The sequence below is a fragment of the Budorcas taxicolor genome, chromosome 4 (genome assembly GCF_023091745.1).
Source record: "Budorcas taxicolor isolate Tak-1 chromosome 4, Takin1.1, whole genome shotgun sequence".
Classification (NCBI taxonomy): domain Eukaryota; kingdom Metazoa; phylum Chordata; class Mammalia; order Artiodactyla; family Bovidae; genus Budorcas; species Budorcas taxicolor.
The window spans coordinates 114,079,431-114,098,834 of record NC_068913.1 but is presented as its reverse complement, the minus strand read 5'-3'; the positions used below and the strand labels follow the sequence as shown (position 1 = coordinate 114,098,834).

The window sequence follows — 19,404 nt, the reverse complement described above, 5'->3', positions numbered from 1 at the left end:
TCATACAACCTGAAATAACAGGCAGCAAATGGCTGGAGGGGGAAAAAATGGAGAAAATTTAAAAGAGACAGATCTTCTCCAGGAGCTAAAAGATTTAGAATTGAGTCTTGTAAATATTCATAGAAAACAAGTTGCATACCAGAAATCAGTACAAATATATCTTCTTGTTAAATCTGATGGAGTGTTCTGAATATTCTTTGGCCCACATTTGTTGTTCACCTGCTATTTATTTAATATTCTGAATACACAGGAAAGGTTTTTTGTTCAATTAATTTTTTTCCAATGTGGGGAGGATGAGGAGTAAGATGTGTTGTTGTTTTTTCAACCAAAGCTTGTTGAACTAAAAGAGAGATATTACTATCTACTCAGGGACAGGATCTCATACATGAGTTAAAACATCTTAAAAAGATTTTGCAAATATTTGCTTATTTAGCTGTGTCGAGTCTTAGCTATGGTACACAGGATCTTTTTGCTCATGGGCTTAATTGCCTCAGGAAACATGGGATCTTTGTTACCTGACCAAGGATCAAAACCGCATCCCCTGCATTGGAAGGAGGTTTCCTAACCACTGGACCACCAAGGAAGTCCCTTTATTTGCTTTTTTTTTAAAGAGAAGAGAGCAAAGAAAAGTGAGTGACCAAAAAGGGAGAGGAATCCTGTGTGCTGACTCTTGTACACTGCAGAGTCTCTGGTAAATTGTCTAAAACTGAAAAAAGAAAGAAAAGGCTGAATATGAATAAATGTGTGTGAATGCTGGGTTTTTTTATAAAACAGTGAAAACTCTGAGTTAGAGTCATAGGCTGAAATAGAAAAAATGCATAATTTCATGGGAATGAGTAAACAGAAAAAGCTGAGGAAGAAGTAAAAAGAACTCAGAAATTGTGGGAAGGACTCTGAACTCTTACATTTGTGGTAATTACAGCCTAGACCAAATTTCACCAATTCATCAAAGAGTAGGGGATCTCAAGTGACATCTGAGTAATGAATCATAAATTGAGGGTCTTGGACATATTAAATATCAGGATATAATTCAAAACAGAGTCTTCTGTCACCAAGGATTTTACAATATACTTGGGGATACAGATAAGAAGTATTCATAGCAAGCCTGGTCTGGGTGTGCAATAAATGTGATAGAATCAAATAGGGGCACTTCAGTCAGTCTTGGGTGAGTCAGAAAACTTTCCTTTAGAATATGAGATGTAAGGAACTTCCCTGGTGGTCCAGGAGTTAAGACTCTATGCTTCCATTGCAGGGAGCACGGGTTCAATCCTTGGTAGAGGAACTAATATCTCATGTGACACATGGCAAGGACCAAAAAAAAAAAAAAAAGGTCGTAGTCATCCACAGCATGTGTGTGTATGTCTGGGAAGGTGGGGGGACTGGGAGAAGTGTGAGAGCTACTGTAGGAAGCAATGCAGGCAGAAGGGCAGGAGCCTCGGGTATGATTGCAGGAATAAGAATAGTGGAGATCTGAATGGATGCCCCACCATGAAGACCTTTGCTTAAAATACCAAGGAGTCTAGAATTTATAAATCAGTTGAGAAGCATACAAGGACAATAAGTGAAAGGATATCATGACTCTATTTCTTCCTAGTTTATAGAGTGTTTTTATCATTAAATGGGTCTTGGATTTTGTCAGACTTATTTCTGTATCTATTGAGATGATCATGTGATTTTTGCCCTTCATTCTACTGATATGGTGGAACACACTGACTGACATTCATATATTGAATCCATCTGGCTTTCCTGGGGTAAATCCAGGAATATACTTGCTCTTATAAGTTGCTGTACTCTATTAGTATTTTGTTGAGGGTTTTATGTCTATATTCATAAGGTTATTAGTCTGTAGTTTCCTTTTCTTGTAATATCTTTGTCTGGATAATACTGAGCTCATACAAAAGTAGTGAAGTACTTTCTCCTCTCACTTTTTGTTTGAGAAGTATTAGTGTTCAGTTAGTTCAGTTCAGTTGCTCACTCACGTCTGACTCTTTGTGACCCCATGGACTGCAGCACGCCAGGCCTCCCTGTCCATCACCAGCTCCCAAAGCTTGCTCAAACTCATGTCCATCGAGTCAGTGATGCTATCCAACCATCTCATCCTCTGTCATCCACTTCTCCTCCTGCCTTCAATCTTTCCCAGCATCAGGGTCTTTTCCAAGGAGTTAGTTCTTTGCATCAGGTGGCCAACGTATTGGAGTTTCAGCTTCAGCATCAGTCCTTCCAATGAATATTCAGAACTGATTTACTTTTGGATTGACTGGTTGAATCTTCTTGCAGTGCAAGGGACTCTCAAGAGTCTCCAATACCACAGTTCAAAAGCATCAATTCTTAGCCACTCAGCTTTCTTTATAGTCCAACTCTCACATCCATACACGACTACTGAAAAAAAGTACTGGTGTTAATTCTCCCTTTAAATGTTTAGTGGAATTCATCAGTGATCTGGTTTTCCTTTGGGGGTAGTTATTTTAATTGCTAATTTAATCTCTTACATGCAGGTTGTAGATATGTTCAGATTTTTTTCAATTTTACTCACATTCAGTAGCTTGTGTCTTTCTAGGAATTTGTCCATTTCACCCGTTATCTAATATGTCAGCATACAGTTGTCTTTGTTTTTCCTTATATCCTTTTTATTTCTGTAAGGTCAATAGCACTGTATTCTCTTTCATTTCTAATTTTAGTAATTTTAGCCTTCTATTTCTTGGTCAGACTAGCCACAAAATTTTTGTTGATTTTTTTTTTCCAAAGGATCAAGTTGTAGTTTCATTCATTTTCTTTATTGCTTTTCTATTGCCTGTTGCATTTATTTCTACTCAGCTTTATTGTTTTCTTTCTTCCACTTGCTTTATGTTTAGTGGCTCTTCTTTCTCTGATTTCTTAAGGTGGAAGACTACATTATTAATTTTTTAATAAAGGCATTTACAACTTTATATTTCCCTCTAAACATCCTTGTGTTAACTGCATCTCATAAGTTTTGGTATGTCTTCATTTTCATTCATCTCAAAATGTTGTCTAAATTTCCTTGTGATTTCCTCTTTGGCCCATTGGTTATTGAGGAATGTGCTGTTTAATGTCCACATATTCCTGTCAATAAGAATTCAACCCATTTTTTAATCAGATGGTTTGGTTGTGTATTTTTTCATATTAAGTTGTGTTAGTTCTTTATATATTTTAGGTAATAACTCCTTATCAAGCACATCATTTACAAATATCTTTTCCCATTTAGTATGTTGCTTTTTTGTTTTGTTGATTGTTCCTTAGCTGTGCAAAAGCTTTTAAACTTAAGTAGGTCCCATTTGTTTATTTTTGCATCTGTTACCTTTGCCTGAGGAGACAGATCCAAAAAGATATTACTAAGACATGTCAGAGTGTTCTAACTATGTTTTCTTCTAGAATTTTTAATGGTTTCCAGCCCTATATTTAGGGCTAGGCTTCTCTGGTGGCTTAGATGGTAAAGAATCTGCTGGCAATGCAGGAGACCCAGGCTCAGGTGAGGAAGAACCCCTGGAGAAGGAATGGCTACCCACTCCAGTATTCTTGCCTGGAGAATTCCATGGACAGAGGAGTCTGGTGGGTTACAGTCCATGGGGTCACAAAGAGTCAGACACGACTGAACAACTAACACTTCACTCACTTCACTTCACTTCAAGACATGTCAAAGAGTGTTATAACTATGTTTTCTTCTAAAATTTTTATGGTTTCCAGTCCTACATTTAGATGCTTAATCCATTTTGAGTTCATTTTCATGTGCCAGTACCATACTGTTTTGGTTAGTAAAGCTTTGTAGTATAATCTGAAGTCAGGGAACATGATACTTCCAGCTTTGTTCTTTTTTCTCAGGATCTTATCTTGAAGGGTAGTTCTGAAGTCAATAAATTCTTTCCACTTCTATCTGGGGATATTTTACATCTTAATTTTCAAAGAACAATTTTGCTGGATAAATACTGTGGGGTTGACAGTCTTTTCTTTCAGCACTTTGAATGTGCCATCCTATGGACCACTGACTTCTATGGTTTCTGATGAGAAATTAGCTGTTAATCTTGTTGAGGATTCCTTGAATGCAATGTCAATTCTTTCTTGCTGCCTTCAAGATTCTTTCTTTGTCTTTGTCTTTTTTAATTTAATTATAGTGGATATGAGTCTCTTTGAATTTATCCTACGTGAAGTTCACTGAGTTTCTTAAAAGTGTAGATTAATGTTTTTCATCAAATTTTGGAAGCTTGCAGCCATTATTTCTTCAAATATTCTTCCTGCCTCTTTCTCCTCTCCCCTGGCAATGTATATCATGTTGCTCAGCCCACACATTACCCACCTCATGTGGGTCCCCGATGTCACCTGCTCAATCATGGGTAGCACCTTGGGATTTGTCCCCACATTTAAGCCAAAGGGAAGCTGTGGCAAGAGGCACATAATGGCTTCTAGACTTTATTCCTCCTATGTACCTGCCTCTAATACCAGTTATTTTTGTTTGTCCTTGCTGTTGTGAAATGCTCAGAGTAGAAGATTCTTGAGTTGGCAGAGGCTAGTAAAGTGACTGTCACCCAGTTTAAAGGTCTTCATGCATCAAAGATGCACAAACTTCATCAGAGTCAAAGTATCTAAACATCATTTCCTCTCTATGGAAGCATGATCTTCCCCCACATCAGAAAAATAGGAATCATGAGGAGGACATGAATTCATAATAAATTTCATCTTTATTATTTTACTCAACTGAATATATTTACACACACCTTCCAGAATTTATTAAGGGCTATACAGAGTACAAAAGTATTAATGATGACAGTCCATGCTCTTATAAATGGGTTAATCTTGAGATAATCTGAAATTTTGAAATTTTAAAAAAGCAGATGACATAGATCATGTCCTCAAAACATATATAAAGAGGTTAGTATTGAAAACATCTGACCTTACACCTAACTGGCAGATTTCATAGTTCTCATTTATCACCCACACTAGGTAGCTCTCAACATAATCTGCCTAGCAGTAAATAGGAACCAAGAAGCAACCTTAAGTATGGAGACACCCATGCTAATGAGGGGCAGAAAGGCAGAAAGACACTGGAATGTCAGTGCTACACTGGCCCCAAACTGCTTACTCCTGGATTTCTTGACATAAGACATGCAATAAACCCTTAACTTGTTTAAGCCATTATTATTTGAGTTCCTAAGCCTTGGGGAGGGGATTCTCAGTTGGCTCAGTGGTAAAGAATCCATCTGCCAATGCAGGAGACACAGGAGACTTTGGTTCATTCTCTGGGTTGGGAAGATCCCTTGCAGGAAGAAATGGCAACCCACCCCAGTATTCTTGCCTGGAAAATCCCATGAACAGAGGAGCCTGTCCACAGTGGGCTATAGTCCGTGGGGTCATAAAGAGTTGACATGACTGAGCATGGATGCACAAGCCTCAGGGAATGGGATGGGGGTGGAGAGAAAGAGAAAGGGAGACGAAGAGAGAAAGGAATGCAAAGGAGTTTTCAGTAACTTTTTCTGAAAATTCTAGAGGAAATCTAGAATTTTACTTAGAATTTTAAATTTTACAAGATTATCTAATTAGCAACTTTACCACGCTTCTAATTTTTGTTCTAGTCTGTGTCACCATGAATGATTAGCAATAAAGTCTTTTGATACATCACAGATTCATGTCCATTTCCTCAGGGGGAGCAGAGGAGGGTAGACTGGGTCCCACTTTCCACTCCAGCTTGGAACAAGGAAAGAAGTAAGAAGTAACCACATGAGGAAAAGAAGGTCCTGAGAGCACCCCTGGGGGAGATGGGGAGCTCGGAGAACCTGGCAAGCAGTGCCCAGCAACAGAGAGGCTCACAGAAGTCCAACTTCTCCGTTCTGCCATGCCCAGGAGTTAGCAGGACATTGTCTTACTCCCGTGTAGCTGAATCCCCTGGTTCTCATGTGACTATCTGAATTCTGACCCCAAGCTCTCCTTGGCCTTAGTCCCAGTGTCTGTCCTGACTCCAGTCTACCTACACAGGTGAAGTGATTCTTGTGACTTGACTCTGATCCTTAATATCAGCCTAATGTCTGAAGCCCTTTAGCGGATTTCCCTACCTTATTTCTTCTTTCTCCTTTATTATTCCCTACTATATGCCCCGTCTGCCTACTTATTTACCTACAAAGAGCTGAAGCATCACAAGCTGAGATGCATTCATCTCTCAAGCTCTCAAAGTCATGGTCCCTCTTCCCATCCCCCTGCCATACCTCCCCCATGCTTGTAGCCTGAGGTTATCTTCAACTTAAAGAGACCCCATTTCATTTTCCTAGAACCTTTCCTTTAAATGACAGTAATTTGGAGAACTTTCCCTGAGTATTTTTCTTATTTTTGCTTACATCCAATTTATGGCAATTTTTATTCTGTCCCCTGCAATTTATCACTTTACTGGCCATTGTCAAAAGCTTTTCTGCCTGGTATTCCCTGGCTTGGCCAGTTTCTTTGTTATTAAAAGCACAATATCTCCCCTCACATTTTTTAATTATGCTCTTAAGATGCTTGTTATCTGTGTTATTGACATAATCATCAAGGTTCCCAGTCTCTAGCTCTTCCTTCCAGGTGAACAGCACGATCGTGTATTTCATAACTTCTGCTCCAAAGATGCGCTCTAGGTCCACCACTGCATTTCTGTCCTCTGTAGTGATCCGTCCCAGCTGTAACACCACAACCAGAACTGTACTCCCTTCTTTATAGTAGGACCTACAGTCGTCGACTGCCTTCTCGAGCTTGGATAGGTCCCCTTCAGCTCTGGACTCCTGACAGAGTGATGGAGTGTCCACAACCACAACATCCTGCCCGTTCCATGTCCTCCTGCCGACGTGGCAGCTCGTGGTGACCGGCTGTGCTTTCAGCTGAGAGTGGAACTCCGGGCTCCCGAGGATGGTGTTCCCAGTGGCACTCTTCCCAGTCCCGCTCTTCCCCACGAGGATAATGCGCAGGGGCTCTGTTGAAAAGAAAGCAGGAGACATTACCCTATAAATGAGATCAGAGATGCACAGAGCTCTTACAATACGTATTATTGGGGTTTTCCTTATGACTTCTCACTTGTACCACGATCTCAGTCTTCCATTCAGGCCTCAGAGTTCTCAATTGTGAATTTTACCAAGTTACTAATATCCACCTCAAAACAAAGATAGAAACCTATCTGATGCTCTTCTCTCCAGGAGAAATTATTGAATTATTTATCCTGAACCCACAATCTCATAGTTATACTTACAGGATTTTTAAAAAAATGTATATCTTAAGTCCCTCTCTCATACCCTGAGAGAGTGTGGGGTTACCACCTACCTCTACAATCTGGTCTCATGTCCCCCTTCCACATCTAGAGGTATGAGCCCTTCATCTCCATCAAGACCACGCCCCTTGGTTTCCTCACAAGTAGACGCTCAGTTCTACATCCTTCCTTCAAGTTGCTAGTGTACCCTCTGGAGCATTCTGCTCGGACACCTAAACTCTATCCACTTCCCAAAGCCTGTTTCAAGTCAGGCTTCCTCCACGCAGCTCCTCTGACTTTCCCACATGCCTGTGCTTTAAGGATCTCCATTTAGAATGTGAAAGGGCACACTGAACAGATATGCTCCTTTTGGTCTGATGTTCTTTTCAAGTGAGGATCTTTGAAGCAGAAGAGAATGGGATGAGTAGAACTAGGCTGGAAGAATCTCAGCTCAGGTCAATAGAACTTGTAGCACTGAGTAGATGGGGACTTTTGCTTAAGCTGTGGGTAGGGTAGTGTGGCTGGGTCAATCAAACCCATGTAGGGCCATGTGGGGTATGACCCTCGGGAGCACCCAGGCTCCCTGTGCTTGTCCAGTAAAATGGCCCCCCTTCTCCAACAGAGGGAAGAGTAAAGAGCCAGGAGGCAGTCCTGGATCCTTTGTTCTACTCTTCTCTTCTTCCTCCCCTCTCCTCTCCTCCCCTCCCTCTGCCTCTACCTTTCCCCTGCCTTGACCTCTTTATCCACTCTCTTGGTTCTCTACTGTTTCATCACCAGCACTAAGTGCTAAGCTCTGGGCAACAGATACACTGCAGGGAAGACAAGAGACTGGAAAAGGTCAACTTTTTCCCTCAAGATGTTCACCATCTAGTTGAAGGGATGGGAGAAGAGTCAGGAGAGAATTAGAGACCACGTCAGGACTTCCAGGTGGCTCAGATGGTAAAGAATCTGCCTGCAATGCAGGAGACCCAGATTTGATCCCTGGGTCAGGAAGATTCCCTGGAGAAGGGAATAGAAACCCACTCCAGTATTCTTGCCTGGAGAATCCCATGGACAGAGGAGCCTGTGGGCTACAGTCCATGGGGCCACAGAGTCAGACATGACTGAGTGACTAACACTTACTTACTCACAGGACAGTACATGGAAAGGCACATAAGTTTAGTAAAATGCAGGCTTCCCTAGAGGCTCAGTGGTAAAGAATCTGCCTGCCAATACAGGAGACACGGGTTCGATCCCTGATCTGGGAAGATCTCATATGCCACGATTACTGTGCTTGTGCTCTAGAGCCCAGGAGCCGAAACTACTGAGCCCACCACAATTAGAGAGTAGCCCCCGATCATTCTCTGAAACTAGAGAAAAGCCTTGGCAGCAACAAAGACCCAGCACAGCCATAAATAAATAGTTTAGTCCCTGGTGACTCAAGACAGTAAAGAGTCTGCCCGCAATGTGGGAGACCCAAGTTTGGGAAGATCCCCCGCAGGAGGGCATGGCAACCCACTCTAGTTTTCTTGCCTGGAGAATCCCATGGACACAGGGGCCTGGAGGGCTATAGTCCATGGGGTCACAAAGAGTCAGGCACCACTGCCTGTATGAGCAGGCATACATGTGGAGTTATTTCTGCTTCCCAGCAGGAGTGCAACATTGGGATCCCAGGCTGGAAGAAGAGGCTGAGTCAGGAAAGAAGCTGCAAGAGGCAAGCCCAGCTCTGAAGCATTTGCAAGAAGGCTGGGGGCACCCATGCCATGTCCAGAGCCTCTGCTGGTGCTGCTGCTAAGTCGCTTCAGTTGTGTCCGACTCTGTGCAACCCCAGAGACGGCAGCCTACCAGGCTCCCCCGTCCCTGGGATTCTCCAGGCAAGAACACTGGAGTGGGTTGCCATTTCCTCCTCCAGTAGGTAGGTGCTGGTGCTGCACCTACTCACAAATGTTTGAGACTCCCTTGGGGACAAACTGTGGGCCCCAGCCTCAGCTAGGGCTCCAGGATGCATTATTTTTTTCCAGCTTTTTCCAAAAAAATATTTATTTTTAATTGGAGGATAGTTGCTTTACAATATTGTCTTGATTTCTGGCGTACATCAACATGAATCAGCCATAGGTATATATATATGGCCCTTCCCTCTTGAACCTCCCACCCCGTCTCACCCCTCTAGATTGCTGCTGAGCCCTGGTTTGAATTCCTTGAGTCATACAGCAAATTCCCACTAGCTAGCTATCTTACCTAGGGTAATGTATATGTTTCCATGCTACCATCCCTCCATTCGTCCCACCCTTTCCTCCCCACTCCCGCCATGTTCACAGGTCTATTCTCTGTGTCGGCATCTCCATTGCTGCCCTGCAAATAGGTTCATCAGCACCATCTTTCTAGATTCTGTATATATGCATTAATAAACAATAATTGTTTTTCTCTTTTTGACTTACTTCACTTTGTATTCTAGGTTCATCCACCTCATTAAAACGGACTCAAATGTATTCCTTTCCATGGCTGAGTAATATTCCATTGTATATATGTATCACAACTTCTTTATCCATTCATCTGTTGATGGACATCTAGATTGCTTCCATGTCCTAGCTATTGTAAATAGTGCTGCAACTCAATACCAGAAAAACAAACGACCCAATCAAAAACTGGACAGAAGACCTAAGCTGGCATTTCTCCAAAGAAGACATACAGATAGCTAATAGACACATGAAAAGATGCTCAACATTGCTCATTGTTACAGGATGTTTTTGTTCTAACTTATCTAGATAATTTTCCACTTTATTTTGATGCATGATGCATTCAAAAGAATACAGATATGAGCTTAACAGTTTTTGAGGATTATCTTACCATGTGGATAGTCCTTCCTCTGAAATGTGTCTTCATTCACAGAATCCTAGAAAGAGAACAAAAAGGGGAAATGAGGCACACAGATCTAAAATCTCAGTTTTTCACAAAGTAAAGGAATGGAGACACAAGTATGTAATTCAGAGTAATTTGATAATTAGGATGTGGTCAAATCATGGTCATGGTCACGGTCATGGTCCCTGCTAGCCTGTGTAGTTTTGTTCATGATGAAACTAATCTTAGGACCCCACTGTTGCTACTGCTGCAATAGGCTTCCCAGAAGTAAGAAGGTTGTGTTTCTCTTTGTTTATCTCTTTCTGACTTACTTCAGTCTGTATCTAGGTTCAGTTACCTGTATTCTAAGTTCATCCACCTCAATAAAACTGACTCAAAGGTGTTCCTTTCTATGGCTGAATAATATTCCATTGTATATATGTACCACAGCTTCTTTATCCATTCATCTTTTGACGGACATCTAGATTGCTTCCATGTCTAGGTGGGTTTGTGGGGCTCAGAAGAGCCCCACAAATCCCATCTCACCCAGGAATTTTTCCTAAAGCACTTTCTAACTTTACTTCCCCACAGTCCCCACTGTGAGCCATCAGGGAAGCCCATACTATTACTCCACTAGTAAGGTAATTCTTTCCAAAGTCTCCCAGGGTTCTTGCTATTCCTGGAGAAAATCCAGAAGCTTAGGAGAGCTTCTGGACTCCCTAGAAGAGGAAACTAGTCAAGTGAGGCCTGTGCAATGCCTTTGAAGGACATGGAAGGGAGGAGATTGGAAATGAAGTTTCCCATGTTATCCCCAAGGTCTTCTTCCTTCACTGCACCCCCAAGAGAGAGATGACACTTCTAACATGAAATCCAGTAGTTTGGATCCTTCCCCATCCAGACAGGCAACCGGAGACAATGAAAGATGGACAGCCAAACACACAATTAACATCCCCTTCACCTGCCTGGAGAAGCCTCACTCCCCACAGTTAAACTGGTATGAAATCATGGAACTTCCCTAGTGGTCCAGTGGTTAAGAATCTGCCTGAAAATGCAAAGGACATGGGCTTAATCCCTGGTTCAGGAAGATTCCATATGCTGCAGGGCAACTAAGCCCAGGTGCCACAGTTACTAAGCCTGTGCTCTAGAGTTCAAGTCCCAAAGCTACTGAAGCCCATGATACTCTAGAGTCCGTGATCCACAAAAAGAGAAGCCACTGAAATGAGATGCCTGTGCACTGCAACTAGAGTAGCCCCCACTTGTCACAACTAGAAAAAGCCCACGGGTGACAATGAAGACCCAGCACAGCCAAAAATGAAAAATAAATAAATAAAATGTTTCTTAAATTGGCATGAAATCAGAAGTCTTAAAATCAACTAAAATAGCACTCCACCTATTTGTGTGAAATGGGTGGGTGCAGGAAGGGTAAGGCCCAAGAATGAATGAAGGGGGAAATCGTTAGTAGAGTAATTGTAAAATAGTACAGGCAAGACTCCTTGAGAGTCCCTTGGAGAGCAAGGAGATCCAACCAGTCCATCCTAAAGGAAATCAGTCCTGAATAGTCATTGGAAGGACTGATGCTGAAGCTGAAACTCCAATACTTTGGCCACCTGATGTGAAGAACTGACTCATTTGAAAAGATCCTGATGCTGGGAAAGATTGAAGGTGGGAGCAGAAGGGGACAACAGAGGATGAGATGGTTGGATGGCCTCACCGACTCAATGGACATGAGTTTGAGTAAACTTCAAGAGTTGGTGTTGGACCGGGAGGCCTGGCGTGCTGCAGTCCATGGGGTCACAAAGAGTCAGACATGACTGAGCGACTGAACTGAACAGACAAGAGAAGAGGCTGACCTGGATTAGATGGTAGTCATGGTGACAGAGAGAAGCAGGTGGTTTCCAGGTGCCTCAGTCACACAAGATGATGACGCCCTGGAAGCCAAATGCCAGCTGGCAGTGGTATCAAAGCTGACATCTGAGCTTAGGTTTGAAGAGAATGGTGAGCAGGATAGTCACTGGCGGGATTGAGAAGAGAACTGAACTCGTACAGATTTCAGAGGGAAAAACAAAAGTCTGGACATGTTAATTTTGAGATCCGTCAAGAGGGCAACGTCAAATAGCAATCGGATGGATAAAGGAATCAGAACTCAGAGGAAGGACCTAGACTGAAGGGATTAACTTGGAAACTATTAGCCATAGCTAAAGCTCAAAGCTGTAAAAATGTGGAATTACCTGAGGGAGAAAAAAGTGTGAAGAATGGAGGAAGGGCTTGAACCAAGCCCTGAAAATGTCAGCTGTTAGAGGTCACCTGAGCAACTTCACTTTCACTTTTCATTTTCATGCATTGGAGAAGGAAATGGCAACCCACTCCAGTGTTCTTGCCTGGAGAATCCCAGGGACAGAGGAGCCTAGTGGGCTGCCGTCTATGGGGTCACACAGAGTCAGACACGACTGAAGTGGCTTAGCAGCAGCAGCAGAGGTCATAGAGGTGGATTCAGCAACCTCTTCGGTAGCAAGAGAGGAGAAGAAAACAAGGAGAGTGTGGTTTTACTGAAGCCAAGGGAAGAGGGTCTAACGAGTCATTTGTGTGTCCAGTACTATGAAGGGTAAAGTCAGAAAAGGACTTAAATGTATCTATTAATTTGCCAGTAAAGTAGTCTCATCTTTCCAGTTTATGGATAAATGTCCCCTTGTTGCTGTCGTTGTTTAGTCGATAAGTCGTGCCCACCATTTCCGTGACCTCATGGACTGTAGCCTGCCAGACTCCTCTGTCCATGGGATTTCCCAGGCAAGAGTACTGGAGTGGGTTGCCGTGTCCTTAAAAAAACAAAATCCTATGCAACATTTCACTTATTTGTGCCTTTATCTCACCAGCTCTAAAAACAGAGATCCTTGGAGACCTTAACAAGAATTCTCACCTGGAATCTACTGTCTTCATCCCTTAAGTTCACTGCGTATGGTCCTTTGTTTTTCACCAAATCCTCGACCTTGCAGAGGAGCTCCTTCACCTGGGCGTCCTGCTCATCCTTACTTGCCTTGTTGTTGAAAGCGCAGTATTGACCACTAGAGCGCTGAACCAAGTCCCAAATAGATGTGTTGTTTTTAATGTAGTCCTCCAGCGAGCCCTCCTCGTCCTTCCGAGTGAAGATGATAATGGTGTGCCTCCCGGCTTTCTCATCAAACACATTCTGAATGTGCTCGGCTGTTTGTCTGTCCTCCACCGTATAGTTGCCAAGGGGAATTACCAGAAGCAGGGCTTGGAGGCTGGGAGCTGAGAGCTCCAAGCAGCGCTTAATGTTATCCGAAGAGAAAAGGTCGGGGGTGTCGATGACCACAACCTCCCTCCCCTGCGTGACCCCACTCCCTCTCTGGCAGCTTCTAGTCACCGGCTGCTCACTGAACCTGGACTCGAACACGGCTTTGCCCAGAATGCTGTTTCCTGTGGCACTTTTCCCTGCACCCCGCTTCCCTAAGAGGAGAAGCCTCACTTCCATCCTGGAGGAGCCCCGCTCTGACTCGCTCTCCTGACTTGGACTTCGAGTGCTTCTGCTGGGACAAAAAAGCAACACATCAGTAATCAAAGCTCAGCTGGTAAAGAATCTGCTTGCAATGAGGGAGACCTGGGTTCGATCCCTGGGTTGAGAAGATCCCCTGGAAAAGGGAAAGGCTACCCACTCCAGTATTCTGGCCTGGAGAATTCCATGGACTACAGTCCTTGGGGTCGCAAAGAGTCGGACACGACTGAGCCACTTTCACTTTCAGTAATCAACTCACAGAATGAATAGAGGAACAGCATGAAAGTACCTTCTCTTTCTGACTCTTTTCTCTGAGCATTTGGACAGCAGAAGCCCTAGACTCAGACTAGACGGGGACAAGGAATCCTGTTTCCAGATTCTTCTCTGTGCTCTTGTCTCTAAAACAAACCCAGGCTCTCGCTAGACCTCAACTCAGAGCTGGGTATTTCACCACCCTCCAGTGTCCTTTTTGAAAAGCAGACTGGGAGGAGTGGGGTTTATGAAGTTAGAAGTGCTTGTTGTAAAATTTGGGAAAACCTCAAAAATAGTGAAGGAGAAAATAAAATTCATCTGTACTCCCAACACCAAAAAAAAAGCAAAAACAAAATAAATTTAAAAATAAATCCATATTGGTAAAAATGTCAAAATATTGTTGATTGCCTAAACAAACACCAACCCTTTCTCTATACACATCACCAACTCTACATGCTGGAGGAAATCTACACACTCACTGAGATACACAGGACAAAGCTCCCCTTTTTAAAAAAGGAGAGGGGGGACACAGATGGCCATGTGCTAATTAATCCCTGTTGTGACCAAGTGCATTACTTTACCTGGTACAGGGCTTAGCCAGTGTAACTAAGGACCTTGTGATGGGGAGATATCCTTGGGTCACTGTGGTGGTGGTAGTTTAGTTGCTAGGTTGCGTCCAACTCTTGGCAAACCCATGGACTATAGCCTGCCAGGCTCCTCTGTTATGGGTTTCTCCAGCCAAGAATACTGGAGTGGGTTGCCATTTCCTTTTCCAGGGGATCTTCCCAACCCAGGAATCAAACCTGGGTCTCCTGCATTGCAGGCATACTATTTACCGACTTAGCTAAGAGGGTCACTGAGGTGGGCCCAATATAATCACATTATGAGAGGTTCTAGAGTGAGAAGAGATGGGAGAACAGAAGCAGAGATCAGAGACAGAGAGGCTCGAAAATGCTACTCTGTTGACTTTAAAGATGGAGGAAGAGGTCACGAGCCAAGCTAGAAAAAGCAAGAAAACAGATTCTCAGGATCACAGCCCTACCCAGCACCTTGATTTTAGGACTTGCAACTTCCAGAGCTGTCAAATAATAAATCTTTGGGTTTTGAGCAATTAAGTTTGTGTCAATTTGTAACAGCATCAGTAGGAAACTAATACACTCTCTCCCAACTTCCCTTCCAGCTAAGGGTGTCCATGGGACCCCCTTCTCCCTGGTGAGAGCTCAGGGAATACTTGCTTGGGCCTTCTGGAAATGCTATTGTTTTCCTGATGGTAGGGGCAGACTCAAGTCGAGAACTCCTGTTGTCACCCCTTGCCCCTTCTTCTTGCATGAAATTTTAATGTGATTGCAGGAATCACAGCAGATATTGTGGGCAATGAGGCAAAAAATAAGAAGGACGAGAAGTCAACATTCATCACCAAGCTAAAGGTGGCAGAGCAGAAAGATAAAGAGGGTCCCCAATGATGTCATGGAGCTGCCAGAACACCCTTGAGACCCCTTGGTTAAATAAACAATTAATAGTCTCACAAGTTAAGCTGCTGCTACTCAAAATGGGATTCAGAGACTAGCAATATTGCCAACATCTGGGTCCCTGTTAGAAACGCAGAGTCCTGGGCCCACCCCAGCCCCCTGCATCAGCACCTGTAGTTTCACAAATTCCAGGTGATTCCTGTGAACCTTCACGTTTGAGAAGCCAGGGTGGGAGTCACCTTTAGTTCCTAACTGACTCAGAATCCACAGAAAGAGCCAAGCTTCCTCATCCATTTCTCCAGGAGTCCATCCTTCCCAGATAATTCTGTCAGGTACCAGGGACCCCTATTGTCCAAGTGTGCCCCAAGGTTCTCTGTTGTGTCCCCTGGATTTGGTCTATTTGTGAACGAGAAAGCCTTAATCACCAAAATCAATATGATTTCATTAGTATAATTTTAAAATAAAGTTAAATAAGCTACTTTTCTGATCGAGCAAGTCCCAACCCCTTGCACATGTTCAAAATTTTCTTGCTACTCTCAGCTTTTTTATCTTCTCTAGAACTTTTCAATCAGTTGTCACTTTCCTGATGAAATGCTGAACATTATTGCGTTGAATTCACAGCTTTGGTTGAAAAGAACTGACATCTCAATGCTGCTGCTTTTTGTTGATCAGTTTTAAATATGTTCTAATTTCAACTGTGATTTCTTTCCAACCCATAAATTTTAAAAAGTGATTATTAAAAAATATATTGGGAGACTATCTTTTCATTTATTTTTGAATGTTATTGCTTTATGGTCAGAGAACAACATCTGTATGAAATAGCTGTCACTGGTAGAGGTTTTACTTTTTGGCCAAATAAAATTTTTGTAAATGTCTCCTGTGGGCCTGGAAGGAATGTGTGGCCTGTAATCATAAGTGCCTTTCACAATCAGGGACCCCACCTCACACACATCTGCTCCCTTAGTTCCAGTCCCCTAGTATGCACCCCCACCTCCTGTCTGCCTGGAAACCCTCCATTTTACACCACGAGATGGCAACCCACTCCAGTGTTCTTGCCTGGAGAATCCCAGGGATGGGTGAGCCTGGTGGGCTGCCGTCTATGTGGTCGCACAGAGTCGGACACGACTGAAGCGACACAGCAGCAGCAGCAGCAGCATGTCACCTCCGTGTCAAGCCCCTCCTGGTTTTTCCAGATTGAACTGGACTTCCGCAATAACTTAACTTCCTGCTTCTACCCTTCTCCTAGAATCTGTCATCCTTCTACACTCAGAGACAGATGGTATCACTCATCAGCCCCAAGTCCCCCAGTGGCCTCCTACCCATTCAAAGAACAGGTAAAGCCTTCACAGTGGCATTACCAACTCAATGGGCATGAGTTTGAGCAAGCTCCAGGAGCTGGTGATGGACAGGGAGGCCTGGCATGCTGTAGTCCATGGGGTCGCAAAGAGTCGGACACGACTGAGTGACTGAACTGAACAAGACCCTGCCCGATCTGGCCTCATCCACCACCTGTTTCCACCTTGCTTGTCTGCCTCCTTGATAGTCCTCAAATATGTGACCTTGGGGCTTCATGCTGGTGGCTCACCTGAGCTAGAACATTCTCCCCCCAGACTTATGCCAGGCAGGTTCACTTCCTTTAGGTCTCCACCAGACCTGTCTCTGTGGTTCAAGAGGCCTTCTTCAGTCATCCTATATTTAAAAGCTACTCTCCCCCCACACCCCGCAAACACACCCCATCTCCCTGCCCTGCTTTATTTTTCTCCACAGCACCCACTTTCAATGAAAGGTGCATTCACTTACTTATTGCTTTCTTGTTTTGTCTCCCCATTACTAGAAGGAACTTGTTCTGTTTCATTCACTAGCATATCTACAACGTCAAGAAGACATTCAATAAATACTCGCTATGACTGAGCAGATGGTTACTGACTTGAAAGACAAGGAACCACAGCTGAAGAAAGTGAAGGAGAAAAGCCCTTATTCTGTGCAGCTATTTTGAAAGTTCCCACCTCTTATGAGAAGAGTATTGGTGGACTGTGAGGAAGGAATCAGAGAAGGTAGCAAAGGAAGGACATACACCTGCCCTCAAGAAGCTTCACCTTAGAGGAAATATAGGGCTGAGCTGAGGAGAAGCTCATCAGGGCCATGGATGGAGGCCTGGGTTCCTCCCTACAGGCATCTGCTGGATCTCCACATGATGCAAGAGGCAAAGCCCATCTCAGCTCAAAACACGCACCTCCAAGGTTACAGCAAGGAGAGAAGCCCAGTCACTGTTGGGACTCTTCTAAGAGCCTCTTCTGACCCAGACACACCCCTGTATAAAGACACCTTCACCCTAATTCCCTATATCCTGACTCTCCTTATTGCCATTGTAACACTGTTTCTATCTAGCATTATTTATTGTGTTTACTTTTTTCATTTTCTCTTTGGTGCCCTTAGCATGAAACTCTATAAGCGCAGAGACCATGCCTGTCTTGTTCTATGTCCCTGAGTCCTAATATTATGTCTGGCATATAGTATATGCTCAATGAATGGTGTGAAATAAATGGTAAGAGTGACAGATGTGAGGAAAGGAAGAAAAATTCTTACTAGAAGTGGAGAGGGAGACTGAAGTGATGTCCCTTTGAATAATATATAATAAAAGAGTAATAATTTGAATAACTTTGAATAATAAAAGAAAAGTGACTTTACATTGTTTCCTGATCAAGTGAAGAAGTGGTATATTTTTGAACATTAAATTTTTTAAAAGATTAGTGAGTAAATAAGCTTGAGGAAGCAAAGACCTATTTATTTCCCAAGTACACATCATTGTTTCATATGGTTCCTCATCATGATGAAATGGATGAGTGTTTATTAGACCCCTTCCAGCCAATGATGCCATATTCAATCAGAACTAATTCTCTTTCCCTTTGTGTGTGTGTGTGTATATATATATATACAATTGTCCAATCTGTACATTTTCTTCCAAAGGTACAGAAAATCCTTTTAAGAACAAAAGGGAACCAACCCACCCCCACTCTCTCCTTGATAACTCACATTTTCTCATCATCTCCCAGACCACTCTGGAGACCCCAACAGAGCAACAGAGAGAAAAGGACAGACAGACAGACTTTCTCCAGAACTCCTGCTGACATTCTGAGGCAGCCTCCACCTTCTTCTCAGGATATAGCCCAAAGGGGAACATGGCTTCAGGCATCCATCCAACCAAAGCTTCCTCCCATATCAAGGGTGGTCTATTTGCACTGAAAAAGTTGGTCAGAGAAGCTTCTGGAGCCCTTCTTGGAGAGCTCTCAGTCCCAGCCAAGCAGGAGGAAGGGAAAGAGTTCACAGGTGACAGCCTGCTAAGTCACTTCAGTCGTGTCCAACTCTGCGCAACCCCATAGACGGCAGCCCACCAGGCTCCTCCATCCCTGGGATTCTCCAGGCAAGAACACTGGAGTGGGTTGCCATTTCCTTCTCCAATGCATCAAAGTGAAAAGTGAAAGTGAAGTCGCTCAGTCGCGTCCGACTCCTAGTGACCCCATGGACTGCAGCCCACCAGGCCCCTCTGTCAATGGGATTTTCCAGGCAAGAGTACTGGAGTGGGTTGCCATTGCCTTCTGAAAGTATTTTGGCTTTCTGACCAAACACTGACCACTTTCAATGCACAGTTAATGGAATCTTAATTGTGCAAGGGCTGGGAAATATCTTTTGATTTTTTTTTTTTTTTTTTGAGCTTTTGAACTGTGGTGTTGGAAAAGACTCTTGAGCATCCTTTCGACCAGCCCATCCTGAAGGAAGTCAGTCCTGAATGCTCACTGGAAGGACTGATGCTGAAGCTGAAGCTCCAAATGAGCTTTGGCCACCTGATTTGTAGAACTGACTCATTGGAAAAGACCCTGATGCTGAGAAAGATTAAGGGCGAGAGGAAAAGGAGACAACAGAATATGAGATGGTTGGATGCCATCACCGACTCAAGGGACGCGAGTCTGAGTAGCCTCTGGGAGTTGGTGATGGACAGGGTGGCTTGGCGTGCTGCAGTCCATGGGGTCGCAAAGAGTCGGACACGACTGAGCTACTGAACTGAAACGGGAAATAACAGGAAAGTGAATGTGGAAAATCAGTGTCCAAATGGCCAGGTTCCCTGCCGCCTGCTTCTCAAGGAG

General features: G+C 43.5%; 1 protein-coding gene across 1 annotated transcript; it reads right to left on the bottom strand.

Annotated features, from left to right (window-relative positions):
* On the bottom strand, positions 1–13,520 carry LOC128046351 (GTPase IMAP family member 8-like). Its single transcript, XM_052638432.1, has 6 exons — positions 12,945–13,520; positions 12,755–12,781; positions 10,040–10,085; positions 6,292–6,943; positions 3,820–3,859; positions 1–9 (listed from the first exon to the last, which is right to left on the bottom strand). The coding sequence occupies exons 1-6, from the start codon at positions 13,518–13,520 to the stop codon at positions 1–3; spliced, it is 1,350 nt and encodes a 449-aa protein (XP_052494392.1).
* Between the last annotated feature and the right edge of the window lie 5,884 nt (positions 13,521–19,404).